Here is a 15,481-nt window from a genome sequence, read left to right on the forward strand (position 1 = left end):
ACAGAGGTACTTTTATTGTCAACCAACAGAATAAAATCTTCTTTGTATGTGAAAAATATAAGGACTAACATGGCCTAAACTCAATGTTCACCAAATCTCAGTGACCCTATTATAACAAATGATAACTTGTCTTCATGACCTAAGTTTTTTCATCATTTCCAAGTTAACATAGTAACTGTTGAGGAAGGAATCATCCTACACCAATATATCTAACATAGAACAACTACAACCTTCATTAAACAAATATGAGCCGCGTCACGACAAAACCAACATAATAGGTTTGCGACCAGCAAGGATCCAGACCAGCCTGCACATCCGCGCAGTCTGATCAGGATCCATGCTGTTCGCTATCAGTTTCTCTACTTATAATAGGGTTGGCTAGCGAACAGCATGGATCCTGATCAGACTGCGCGGATGCGCAGGCTGATCTAGATCCATGCTGGTCGCAAACGCATTATGTTGGTTTTGTCGTGACACGGCTCATATGTTAAATCACATTAAATATTGTATAGTTTAGTCATGTTTACTTCTTCCATTGCGTATAGGGTATCTGTTGCCATTTTTCACGGTTTCAGGTTGAATGTCAGCTGCTATGAGGGTTTTGTCACAGAACTCGAGGTAGCCAGTCACATGATATCCCATGTTTGCATATGCTATCATATACTCAAACACTGAGAATATACTGAAAGCTGTAAAAAGGAAAAGTGTATTCAAGTATTACTATTGAATAATTGAAATTTATAAATGACCCGCGTCACGACAAAACCAACATAATGGGTTTGCGACCAGCAAGGATCAGAACCAGCCTGCGCATCCGCACAGTATGATCAGGATCCATGCTGTTCGCTTACAAACCCTATAACAAGTAGAGAAACTGATAGCGAACAGCATGGATCCTGATCAGACTGCGCAGATGCGCAGGCTGGTCTGGATCCATGCTGGTCGAAAACCCATTATGTTGGTTTTGTTGTGACATGGCTCAAATATGTATACAAGCCCTATATTATACGGTCTTTACAACATTCATGACATCAGTTATACAAGTTGCTGACTGTAAATACTGGAAAATATAGCCAGATAAGATAAATATGACCTGATGAGGTAATCAAGTGTTATATTTATGAATTTATAATAGTGCAGATTGTTATTGATGACAAGTTCATATAAAAACACCAGCAACTTTAGACAGTTTTCATCAAAGGGCAGGGGAAAAGGTGCACATAAAGAATATGACGTCAGATATTCAACTGCTACATATCCATCCATAAAAAAAAAAATGTTAAGTCATATATTTAATCACAATCAAACATCAACAAGAATGGAATCTGTATAAGGAAGTGTCTTACTTTTTTCTAACAGATTTATTCATGGTTAAGGTAACAACATTCTCCTATTTCACCTTTCTTTCAGACTTTGAAAACAAATTTTCCTTTTTTACAATCAAATAAGAAATACATTAGTTTGTTAAGAAGTAAAAGTAGTTTATAAAACATATCAAAAGAACTTCAAGCATATTATCTATTCATGTATGGTAATTTAAGTGTGTGTTTTTTGAGTACAAGATAAAGATGAGATGTATATATGAGCAGCGTCACGACAAAACCAACATAATGGGTTTGCGACCAGCATGGATCCAGACCAGCCTGCGCATCCGCGCAGTCTGATCAGGATCCATGCTGTTCGCTTACAAACCCTATAACAAGTAGAGAAACTGATAGCGAACAGCAAGGATACTGATCAGACTGCGCGGATGCGCAGGCTGGTCTGGATCCATGCTGGTCGCAAACTCATTATGTTGGTTTTGTCCTGACGCGGCTCATATAATAACTTACCGCCTGGTATACAGTACACTCTATGCTGAACAAAATAATAGAGAAGGCCAACAGTTGACAGGCTTATCCATGCTAACATTACTTTCTTCCAGAAAAATGATTTCTTTTCCTACAACAATACAATTTTCACAGCTGTTTCAAATTCATAAATAAATTAAAAAAACATTAAATACAATCTGGAGAATTTTTGATATGTTTAATATGGCAGAATAATCATTTATGCCAAGATTATGGTAAAGTATATGTCAAATATTATGAGAGTTTTTGGCCTTGATGTAATACTAAAATGGACAGTGTAAAAAGTCAATCTGTTCATTCTCTGCCACTATCCATAGAATTCACTCATGTGACCAATGCAAACCAAGAGTTTTTTTATTCAAGTTTAACAAAATATCAATTAAATTTCAATTAAGTGCAAAAATGAAATTAACTGAATTTATGACATTTAAAAGGTTATGGGAATAAATCACTATGAATATAGGATTATCCTCATTAATTAATTAATTGATTATTATATTGTTTATTAAGATAACTCACTCTATCTGTCATAGGTTTATGCCTGGACCATCTGTACAATGTTGTTCCAAATACCATATGTGCAATAGATGTTATCATAAACACAACAAATATTTTTTCATGAAGAGCTGAAAAATAAATGTCATAACCATCATGTAATATAAATGATCATTCTGTGAAATTCACCTTTTTCAAATATTGTACCCACTATTATCTGTAATTTTCTGGTATTTTCTGTAATCATCTTTTAAAATAAATAATCTGAACATACAAATTACTATGAAATAGATCAGTTGATGGAGTTAAAATATTATCATAAGGAAATCATGGTTTATAAAGAGCTGTTGGTAGGACTCAAAACTGATTGATAGCAAAACAAAGAGTCTGAATAATGTAGAATTAAGTTCACAAAGGACCGTAATTCTGTTAGAGTTAAGGGCCTTGGTCAGTGACCTATTCTGCTCTCAAATAAGTTTTTTTGTTGTTGGGTAACAAAAAATTTTTTTGTTGGGTTATGTCGCACAAAAACACAGTATATGTCATATAGCGACTTTCCAGCTATACTGGTGGAGGAAGACCTCGGGTGCCATCCATGCATTATTTCAGGCACGATGGGGCACTTTAGTAGAACCACTGTTGTTCTATAAGCTGGCTGGATAGTTTCCTCACATAAAAGAATCCAAAGTCCCTGATGGGGCAAGTGGTTTGTAGTCAACAACCTCAACCACTTTGCCATGGACTCTCAAATAAATGTGTGAAGTTTCAACCCATTCCCTCCTGTAGAATTTTTTGGCGATATCCTAATTTACTGAACCAAAGTGTGTTGGCAAGCCCAACGCCTGAATAAGTACAATATCTCTCCCTTTTCTTTGATTAGTCAAGTCAAAACAATGAGCCAAAAGTTGATTTAGTAAGAAATCTAAGATATTAAGAAAAGAAGATTTTTCTTTGATAGATAATGATAACCAAAGATATGTGTCTCAGCACTTCTACAAATAAACTAAATGACGTTTGACTTTAAAGATATAAAAATCATGTGTATACTCACGATAGTTTTCTTTATTTGATATACAGCTGACAGCCAACAAACATGAGCATTCTATAGTGTAAAGCCAAAAGCATAGTCTCATTAAAAACTTATATAATCCTTGAAGATTCTTTTTTATAAATGGTAGGCTTTTCTTGTAGTAATTATAATACATGATTCCAACAAAAAATCTTGGTGTTGAATGTAGTCCTATACATATTCTCCACACATAAGCTTGAGGTTTAACTCCAGTCACAGCACTCACTGATGGTATATTGTTTGTGACCTACAGAAATGAAACAGATTAACAAAATTATTTTTTTAAAAATATTCTTATTGAAGAAATGAACAGAATGCATGTTTTATAAGGATAAATACATTTTCCATTAATTTGATATTCTTTGGATAGATTTATGTAAGTATGTTAATCAGTCTGTCCTCTTGTATGTTTTTTTCTGCTTTTTCAAGCACTGTTTTAAATAGAGATTACACTACACATGTATTTACGTTCAGGCCTTTTCCCAGTGTCATCATACTTTTCAGAAATTATGATTTTAAAAGGAAAAGCCAATGGTAACACTGAAGTTTGTAAACAAATTTTAACAGGCAAATGAAGACTGTAATCAGCTTGTGTATAGGCTACGTCCCAGTGTTAGACCTTCAAAAAATCAATAGTTCTTGTAAACGGCAATTGGAAGATCTTCCCATCTAATCAACTTTTGCAGTTTTGACTTCGCCGTACATTAGGTCTGTCATTTATACAAGGGTTATCATTTAATAAAATCATGAAAACATCCGTTATATGATGCGTAATATACCCTTACATTCGGACTGCTACTTAAAGCCATGTTTGTTGATTTGATGTTGATGCTCAGCAACCTAAAGGCTGAGTTTCACATGTAAATAGGAAATGTACCCATGATTTCGCTTATTTTGGTCGTCTGGACACCAAAATAAAAACATGAGTCAACATGAAACCCATTTTATTAAGGAAATGAAACTATTTCATTTATAAAATGCAGCTTTAAATATGTAGTGAACTCAGTGTCTATTTTAGTATTTGAAAAACAGGGGGGATTTTTATCGAAAAATGAGAATTTGTTACATTTGTTGATCTTTTCCCTTCTTTCTCTATGTAAAATTTCCCCCTGCCTCTGAAAATATATGGGGGGGGGGCATTCTCAAAATATGACTGAATCTCTCCCATCCCGCCTCCTAGAATACACTCTGGTGAACTCTTTTATGATCTCAAAGATTTGCAAGCAATTACAAGCAAATGCCTTCAAATGTTAACAAGATATATGTTGTTAACTTGTACTAACAGACCTTGTACATAAATCTTACTTTATAGTGATTAGTCAATTTGGTAGAAAAATTAAAGGCAACAAGGAAGAAACATGTTTAAAGTAGTGTTACAGTTCAGAACTGATACTATAAAGGTTGGAAGATGTGTAAGCTGCAAATGCTTAAGTTGGTATAGTCGCAGAACAGTAATCAGAAGGTCCCGGGTTTGAGTCCCGGTCAGGCTGCATATTTTTCTCACCCAGTGACATTTGGCGCCCAACAGGGAACCATGACTGCATATAGATTAGCATAATGTTTCATTCATATTGCTGGGCCCTCAATATACCAAATCTGTGGCTGAATACTGTCACAGGAATATTGTATGTTAGCTGCACCATTTTCTGTTTCATATGGTTTGATATTTGTATAGATGCAACAGGAAGACTAGTCTTCAAAATGTTTCACAATAGTTGTTTTAAAAACAAACAAGAGCTGTCGGTAGGACAGCACGCTCGACTATTCTAAGTGCTTGATAGTAAAAGAGCCTTGATAATGTATGATTTTTTAAGTTCACAAAAGGGCTAATTTTTTTTATAAATTCATGTTATAGGCCTTAGAGAGAGTCTAATTATATCCTTCCGAATAGTCAAGGCAATACTGTATAAATACAGTATTGCCTTGACTATTCGGAAGGAAATGTCACAAGGGTATTTTATTGAGTATAATAATACTAATTACCTATGAATACATAAATTTGACAGAAAAGGTACAAAGGCTTGTTATTAAGATGTTTTATCAAGTAAATCACTGCTTTGTTATCATGAATGCATAAAATTGTCCCAAAAAAACCCCTTAAGTAGTTATTGAGATAACAGCTTACAAGCAAAACTTTACCATGAATTTCTAAGTTGAAAAAAGGGGAGAAAAATCAGCCTAAATGCAAGATAGAATTATGGATCTTTGTCAGTGACCTACAATTATGACCCTAAATGCATATGAGAAGTTTTAAATAAATATCTTTAATAGTTATTGAGATATGTAAAACTTGCATGTAAACATTAACCAAGAGACTAAGTAGAAAGGGGATATGAATCAGCCTTAATGCAAGATGGAGTTATGGAACTTGGTCAGTGACATACAATTATGACCCTCCAATTATGACCCTAAGTGCATGTGTAAAGTTTCAAGTAAATATCTTTGAAGACCTTTAACCTTTAACCAAAATTTCTAAGTTTCAAAGGGGCAAATAATTCTGCAAATATTGCAGGCAGAGTTATGCAATTTTGCAAACTGATGTACATTGTTACTATAAAAAAGTATTTTAAATTTCAATTGAATATCTCGAGCAATAATTGAGATATTTGACTTTACAAAAAAACTTTAACCAAAAAATTTCTAAGTTCCAAAGGGGCATAATTCTGTCAATATTGTAGGCAGAGTTATCCAACTTGTCAATCTGATGTACCTTGTTACTATAAATAAGTAATGTAAGTTTCAATTTAATATCTCAAGCAATAATTGAGATATTTGACTTTACAAAAAACTTTAACCAAAATTTCTATGTTAAAAAGGGGCATAATTCTGTCAATATTGTAGGCTGAGTTATCCAACTTGTCAATCGGATGTACCTTGTTACTATAAATAAGTATTGTAAGTTTCAATTGAATATCTCAAGCAATAATTGAGATATTTGACTTTACAAAAAACTTTAACCAAAATTTCTAAGTTAAAAAGGGGCATAATTCAGTCAATATTGTAGGCAGAGTTATCCAACTTGTCAATCTGATGTACCTTGTTACTTTAAATAAGTATTGTAAGTTTCAATTGAATATCTGAAGTAATAATTGAGATATTTGACTTTACAAAAAACTTACACCAACGCAGACGCCGACGCGGACGCTGACGCAGACGACGGGGCGACTACAATAGCTCTCATATTCTTCGAATAGTCGAGCTAAAAAACACTGATATTTTTTAAGTGGTAGTTAATGGATATCTGACCAAAAGGAAAATAAAAAAAATCCCTATCCAGTGAAAATTCCTCTGCTGAGGGTAGTAACCCACTTCCCAAAAATTTGATTGAGGGCCCTGCATTGCTCTGTAACCCTGAGAAATCCGAAAATGAATTTCAATATAGTTGGTTCAGAACTGTTCACTATACAGTCTGTGTGAAAGTCTGTCGGTCCTCGGACCTCACCAACTAAAAATCAGGAGGGCCGAGATAAATTTCTATACAGTCAGTCCTCATGTCACAATAAAATTTCAGCCAGTTTGAAAATTTTTGGCCTTCTGAAATATGCAAAACTTCCAAGATCGATCTTTTTTTTTCCATTTTTGCTTGTATTCACAGACCCAGATAACCAAAATCACCGCAAGATACAACCAGTTTTTGCTAAGTAATGTAAGCCACCATCTTGTCTTGGATAATTTCCTTACCAAAACATATTTTGTCTCCAACCTTTGAAAGATGTATCGTTTTCTTGTGAATTAAACTAAAGTTTTATATATTATGTTTTTGTATATTTTTTTCATAGTATCTGATAGTTAAGTCTGATAATTCATATTTTCTAAATATTTTTGTTTATAATTATGGCAACATCCCTCCCCCACCCCTACAAAAAAATACCTTTCAGAGTCCGGGCCGGGAAAAAATCATCAGGGCCGGAAATAAATCTAAGGATCCCAGTCCTTGTGGCCGGAAAAAAATTTTGACTTTCGCATTGACTGCACTATATTGGACAGAAGATGTGTAAGCGGCCAGATACCTCAGTCAGTAGAGCTGCAGAAGGGTGTTCCGAGGATATCAGGTTCGAGTCCTGGTCAGGCTGCATATTTTTTCTCCCCCTGTGACAGCAGTAACTAACATTGATATATATAAATTGTACCACCAAATTAATATACTTTACTTTACTTTATCCAGCGTAGGGTCGCGAGATCAGAAATCTCTTATAACCCCCTCGAGGTCTGACACCCAATGATTATTATCCGGTATAACAGTATATAATTTGTTTTTCATAACCTTATCGAGTCTGTTTTTTAGCGAATTCAGCGTTGGTGAACATACTACAGAATTTGGTAATTTATTCCATTCTGGTATTACTCTTAATGAGAAAAAATGTTTTCTTAATTCCTTTTTACATGATTTTATTTTCAACTTCATGGAATTTCCTCTGATGTGATAGTTATCAAGTTGTGCTTTTTCAAAAAATACATTATAATCTATATCTTCCTTCCCATTTAATAATTTCCATGCTTGTATGATATCACCTCTAAATCTTCTGTAAGCCAAAGTAGGAATTTCCAGAATTTTTAATCTTTCTACATACGATAAATTTCTGATACATTGAACCATTTTTGTTGCTCTTTTTTGAACTCTTTCGATTGCTTCAATATCTTTTTTAAATCTTGGACTCCAAATAATATTTCCATATTCAAGGTGCGGTCTTATAAGTGTTTTATAAAGTTTCCGAAATTGCTTGATATTAACATGCAAGAAGGTATTTCTGACCAATCCAGTTATTTTATTTGCTTTATTGATACAATTACTTATGTGATGTCGAAATTTCAAATCTTTATCATATAATATACCTAAATCTCTTTCTTCCTCACTAGACCTCAATTGTTTAGTTGTAAAGTCACTTTTCATAAAATATTGATGTTCCGTGTTATTGTGGCAATCCGGTCAACTCGTCCCCTGGTCAACTCGTCCTCTGGTCAACTCGACACCTTTTTGGTCAACTCGTCCCCTACTTTTGGTCAACTCGTCCCTAATATGGTCAACTCGTCCCCTACTTTCGATCTCTGTCTTTAAATACTTTCAATACGAAGCCAAATATTTTGTTAAACTTTTTAAACAAAGAGTGATTGACTGCTTTTTGCAAAAACTTTCTAGCGATATTTCAAACAGTCCATTGTTAAGTAATATATATGTACATTTGCATAACTCATTTGAAATGGCAAACTACCTGAAAATTCTCCATAACAGAACTTATAGAAATTGCATAGCAAGATTAAGATTATCGTCACATAAACTTCGGATTGAAACAGGTAGATATGGTGCTAATAGAATACCCCGAGAGGAACGCATATGTCAGCTTTGCGATAGTAATGAAATAGAATATGAATTCTGTAGAATTATGTACTTGTAATTCATTTATGTTATCACTATAGCAAGTCTATACTTCCCATGATTCTCTGTAACATGTATTTCCGCCTAAATGTATGCAGCTACAGCGCACTTGGAATTAGTGAATTAAACAGTCAAGACACACTAGCTACAAATTTAAATGAAATGTTACGTGACAGGATCGTATTTGGGACAAATTCGAACAAAATTAGAGAGAAATTAATAAATCAAGGAAAGGACTTAACCTTAGAAAAAGCTATTCAAATCTGTCAAAATTATGAATACTCCAGGGAGCAAATGAAAGAAATGAGCCGCGATGACGTACATGCTGTAACAAACAGACGTGAGTACAGACACCGTGCACCAGCCGCACGTGCAGAAGTTGGTAAAAGTAGACAGAAGCAGTCTAGAAATGGAAAACCCAAGAAGTCGGCAGTCAGTGGTAAAAAATGTGACAAATGTGGTTATGAACATAATGACAGAGAGTGCCCAGCAAAAGGGAAAAAATGTGACAAATGTGGAAAATTAAATCATTTCAAGAGTGTATGCCGTTCAAAAACAGTGCATGACATTGAGGCAAATACGGATTATGACAGTTCCGAAAATTCTGATGTTGATTTCTATGTAAATACGGTAAATAATTCTTTATCTCAAAAAGATCAAGCATTTGCCACTTTAAGCATAGGTCCAAATTGTACCAACATCTTATTTAAAATTGACACAGGTAGTCAGGTCAATATCTTGCCAGAATCAAAATTCAAAAACCTTGGCATTAAGTACCCCTTAGAACCCTCAAGTGCAAAGCTTTCGTCATATACTGGCAATCGCCTTAAGGTCAAAGGTACAATTAGGTTACAAGTAACCTGTAAACAAGTCACTATGCCTATTACATTTTATGTTGTAGAAACTACATCCTCACCCCTGTTATCCCTCCAGGCATCCACTGACCTAAATTTAATCAAGATTGTTTACTCATTAGATAGCCAGGAAATATCTCCTGAGACTGGCTACAAGCCCTCTATTCTCAATGAATTTAAACCTGTATTTGATGGTATTGGTTTAATGTCAGGTGAAGTTAAATTACATTTAAAGCCCGACTCTATACCAGTCGTGAACCCACCACGACGGGTTCCTGTCGCATTAAAAGAGAAATTACGAGAGGAACTTGATCGGATGGAAAAGCTGGAAAAAATTGACAAGGTCAAAAATCCAACTGAATGGGTTAACAATCTAGTGATTGTAGAGAAACCCAAAACTAAAAAACTTAGGGTATGTCTAGATCCCAAGGCACTAAATGACGCCCTGTACAGACCTCATTACCCTATGAGAACTTTCGAAGAAGTTACTTCACAACTTGCAGGTGCGAAGTACTTCTCTGTACTTGACGCCACGAGTGGTTATTGGAGCGTGAAATCGTATTCTATCTGAAACTGGTGTGAAGCCCGATCCTCAAAAGATCAGTGCTATCACTGAAATGCAACCGCCCAATAATAAGGCTGAGCTACAAACATACTTAGGAATGTGCACGTACATGTCAAAATTTACATCAAAATTAGCTACGGTCACAGCCCCTCTGCGTGCATTACTTAAGAAAGATGTAGAATTTGAGTGGAAAGATGCACAAAATAAGGCATTTCAGGAAGTCAAAACTATTCTGTCATCTGCCCCAGTTCTTGCATACTTTGATCATACGAAGCCAATTACTATACAGTGTGATGCTTCGATGTCTTGGGTAGGTAGTGTTTTGTTCCAGGACAGGTCAAACAAGCAATTAGCAATGATTCACAGTGTCAGTTGTTAACAGATACTATTTTAAGTGGTTGGCCGGAATCTAGAGCAAATTGTCCCACCAAAATCCTAGATTTCTGGAATCACAGAGATGAATTGTCCGTGGGAAAAGACCTAATTTTCAGAGGTCAGAAATTACTCATACCTCTTTCACTTAGGCAGGAAATGATAAAGGCTGTTCATGTAGGCCATATGGGCGTTGATAAATGCTTACAACGAGCCCGTGATATAATGTTATCCCAAACAAATACCTCAGCAACCCCATGTGGCAAGTGTAAACTGATCTTATGAGATAAAGTAATTATTTATCAGAAAATGTGTGAGAATTCGGAAAAATGAAAAGCATTCGGACAGTATAAACTAAACTTGACCGATATTTTATTTTGAGAATGTTTATATCATATGTATTTTATTTCATTATAAAAATGTAGACCCTTATACTTGTTAACATCTTCATAATTATAATGACTCTGTCTTCTTAATAATTTCATTTTATTGTTATGATTTATCTAACTTTATAAGTTAAGAAATTTTAGGCATACATAATAATTCAATATTTTTAATTTCAAAACAAAGGAGATGTAGAATTATGTACTTGTAATTCATTTATGTTATCACTATAGCAAGTCTATACTTCCCATGATTCTCTGTAACATGTATTCCCGCCTAAATGTATGCAGCTACAGCGCACTTGGAATTAGTAAATTAAACAGTCAAGACACACTTTGTGTTAGTTGTTTATACAATGACTTAGATGTCATTATAATATTATAGACTATTGTCTATACAAAGTACCAAATATTACAAATTCCATTTTATATGTGTTTGTAATAGTTACTCTAATATACGTTCTCTTTACATTAAGCAATTCTACTACAGAAGACCAAGTATGTTCAAATTGATTGAATTATTAAGTACTGAAAAGAAATCTGAATTAATAGGTTTAGGTAAATATTTGTATTATGCTACAAAACATCGAATTGAACTACTAAATGCTCTGTAAATCAATGTATAAATTTGTCTCGTTGTATTTAAAAGTGATATTGTTTATTTCTTGAAATTACTTGATAATGTGTCTAGTATGAAACATTGTTAAATGGAATCTTATCACAGCTAGCATATGATTAAGTTTAAAATCCATTTTTTTATATCTTTAAGAATGTAAACGCTTTATAATAGATTAGCTCACTTTAGTACTAAATGGTGTTAACGTTCATTCTCCAAAAATATGTAAATTGAAAATTTGTGCTACAACTTTGTTCATGTACCAAGATATTGTGTTTAATTGTACTATATAAATGTGTGTAATATGACTATGTACTGAATGTATACGTCAATAAATTATCTATCTATCTATCTATCCTATCCTATCCTATCCCATCCCATCCCCATCCCCATCCCCATCCCATCCCATCCCATCCCATCCCCATCCCATCCCATCCCATCCCATCCCATCCCATCCCATCCCATCCCATCCCATCCCATCCCATCCAATCCATCCATCTATCCATCTATCTATCTATCTTTAAAATGTCTTTAAATAATTAATGATCTTTATCTAAGCGCACGTGCATAGCTTTGAAAGTTTGATGTCAAACTACAAAGACAGGTAAGTTTACAAACATTCAATTAATGTTTAATTAATCGGAGTTTTAATGATAATTAAAACTAAAATTAGGTCCAACTCTTTGATTTTTACCGCCTCCCTGAATGGATTAAAGACTGATGACAGATTAACAGAAATTAGAAGCGCTAAAAACTTTATGTCGGTGCGTATTGATCTCTTTATAGAAGGATCGTGTTAATTAAATGAAAGTGTGAAAGTGAAAGTAACTATATACATGTATGACATAATATTGACAAAAAAGACATACTTTAAGATATTTTATCTTTGCATATAAAACATGTTTTTATACATTAAATGTTATTGCTATTGATCGTCTTCGTGTTGTTTTTTTTCTGTATGTAATTTAATCAGAATTATGCATATATATCCTTATTATAAGATGAAACTCCAAATATTCGCATACAAAAAGCGTCAAAATATGTCCAATTCAGTAATTTTATAATATATTATTTTAACAGTCTATAATGATTTATGAACTATATGAAAAACAAGTAGTAATAAAATATAAGGGACGAGTTGGGGACGAGTTGACTAGAGGTCGAGTTGTCCAGGGGACGAGTTGACCAAAAAGGTGACGAGTTGACCAGAGGACGAGTTGACCAGAGGACGAGTTGACTCTGAATCTTATTGTGTCCATAATGAATAACACAGCATTTGTCTACATTAAATTGCATTAACCACTTTTCACTCCATTGTATACAATAGCTCTCTTTTACTTTATATATTTAGTTTGCCTTAACTTCATCTCATTTTGTTCAATAACATAAGTTAACTGAACTAGTAGTTTGACAAAACCTCTTTCACCTTTCTGATTACCTGTGAAAAAGTGCCACACCCACTCCTACCTTATATACAGAGTTGACAACAGTGACAAAACAATTAACAACAAAACAATTCTGTTTTGATTTTCAATTAGAAATAAACATGGATTTATTATTCAAAAATGAAATAATACTTACATTGCAGTCGGTATCGTTGATTTCACTAGGATTTGAAAACAGAAATGCTGACCAGAAACAGTAGGCTAGTGACAGACCTGGCAGGCCAACTGTTACAATCGAGTATGTTGCAAATGGAACCAGAAGAAGGTCATCCGAAATCGTCTTTTCTTTCTGTCCCATCTCGTTTAAATACTTTTAACCAGATCTTAGCGTTCAATTCAGTAATATTACCTCAAAATAAGAAGCGTTTCACGTTCCCTTCTAACAGGAAAAGTGCCGAATGTAACCGCAAATTAGATTGGATAAAAACTGTTCCGTAACATCTTGTATAGGTTGAGTACCACTATATAATTTCCTTCAACCCATCACTTTTTCGAAATATTAAAGTCTGACACATGAGTAAAGAATATAAAACTTTATTATTTTATTATCATGTTATCATCTCGTTTCCTCAAAAAATTTCAATTTGTTGTGTCGTTGCCACAGACACTCTGAGGAGCTCCAAACGCCTTAAAATCCAAATAAATTGTATATTTGAGCCGCGTCACGACAAAACCAACATAGTGTGTTTGCGACCAGCATGGATCCAGACCAGCCTGCACATTTGCACAGTCTGATCAGGATCCATGCTGTTCGCTATCAGTTTCTGTACTTGTAATAGGGTCTGTAAGCGAACAGCATGGATCCTGATCAGACTGCGCAAATGCGCAGGCTGGTATGGATCCATGCTGGTCGCAAACCCATTATGTTGGTTTTGTCATGACGCGGCTCATTTGTCACACATATACTTGTCATATAATTATACCACTAAAACTGAATTTAAGCACATTTGAAAATTAATTATATTTCAAGGTTTATAATATATATTAAAGTAGTTGAAATGTGATTTTCTTTTCAAAACTGCCTAAATTAGTGTCTGTTGTCACTGCTGAAATTGTTTAGTTTTGTCCGCTGGTGTGTAATACATATAAAAATTTACAAAAAAATCACTAAAGAATACCCAAAACAGCACAATAGAAAATATTTAAGGTTTGATTTGATTTGGCTTGTGGTTGGATGGAAGTGGTAATTGCAAACAAATGCCCCCCCCCCCCCAACACCTCCCGAACCTGCTTTCACAGAATTAAACATTTGATACTTTGAATGTGACATGTTTGTGCCATTCAATAAAAAGCGCTGTATGATCCTCGTGTGCCCTAAATGAGAATAATAGAATCTATCATTGGGTTAGATAGAGGATAGGGAAATCCCAACCCGAGGGTGATCGGTTCTATCGGGAACGAGCCTTGGCGAGTTCCCGATGGAACCGATTGCCCGAGGGTGTGGATTTCTAACCCAATGATTGATTATTTTTCTCATTCACCTGGACACAATAAATATCAGTGAAACTAGATCTACTTGCTACGCCCTAGTTTTGAAAAGCGGGGCGGGGCTTAGGCACCTGACGTACGTCCACAAAAAATTCTACTAATCAAGTTTATGTGTGGATAATTCAATGAAAATAAATAATGAGATCCCTCATAAAATAGCAAGGTTATCATGATAAAACACATCAATATTAAAGTGGGAAAGTGTCATAATATAAGTGTTTATAAGGAATTCAGTCCAAACTTAAATGGTTGCCAAAAAGCGTTTACCGTTTGCAAAGATTTATTCGTTTATTTTGGCCGAATATTCAATTAAAATATATCAAAATGAGATTTGTCATCAAGAAACATCGTTATCACAACAGAAATTCAGGAAAAGTGTCATAATATCCGATTTTACGAAGAATTTTGCAATATTTTAAAGTGTGCAATTTTTAGTAACAGGTCAATATTGAAAAGGGTGGACCTAGGTAGAGTAGGACTCATCAATCTATTTGGGTTCCGTGGACCATTAAACAGATTAGCTCACACATTTTTAATACATTTTGACCTTTTGACGTTTCCTTTTTTTAAAAAATAGGAGTGAATCGCGTATGTGTAGGAATACGTTTTTAGAAGTGATGCACGTTGAGTGTGAGATAAGCCCATGTGAGATAAGATTTTCCGACACCGCTATTTTTAGTAACATTTACGAATTTTTCTATCTGGTTGATGAGAAAATAATAGGCAGAACTGAAAAAAATGGAATTTAGAACTTGCATCAGGAGCCGGCATATCAAAGACAAATATAAAAAAGGCATATCCTATATTTATCTCTGAATACTGCCACCCCTCTGGCAATAGTTATATACAGGAAATTAGTGCGTGTCGGATTGTTTGTAAAAGGTGAGGCAGGACATTTATTCTATTCATGGTTAAAATGTTAATAGTGAAAGAAGATAAAGGATAACAGAGTTTAAGACAAGTACTGCAA

At 34.4% G+C, this 15,481-nt stretch overlaps 1 protein-coding gene across 1 annotated transcript; it reads right to left on the bottom strand.

The window, feature by feature from the left end:
* Window positions 1–488: 488 nt before the first annotated feature.
* Window positions 489–13,445, bottom strand: LOC132754410 (post-GPI attachment to proteins factor 2-like). Its single transcript, XM_060745037.1, has 5 exons — window positions 13,160–13,445; window positions 3,397–3,661; window positions 2,370–2,476; window positions 1,833–1,941; window positions 489–689 (listed from the first exon to the last, which is right to left on the bottom strand). Exons 1-5 carry the CDS (start codon window positions 13,319–13,321, stop codon window positions 514–516), a joined length of 819 nt encoding a protein of 272 aa, XP_060601020.1. The 5' UTR covers window positions 13,322–13,445; the 3' UTR covers window positions 489–513.
* Between the last annotated feature and the right edge of the window lie 2,036 nt (window positions 13,446–15,481).

This window comes from Ruditapes philippinarum, unplaced genomic scaffold, assembly GCF_026571515.1.
Source record: "Ruditapes philippinarum isolate M1 unplaced genomic scaffold, ASM2657151v2 ctg1619_1_1_1_1, whole genome shotgun sequence".
Classification (NCBI taxonomy): Eukaryota; Metazoa; Mollusca; class Bivalvia; order Venerida; family Veneridae; genus Ruditapes; species Ruditapes philippinarum.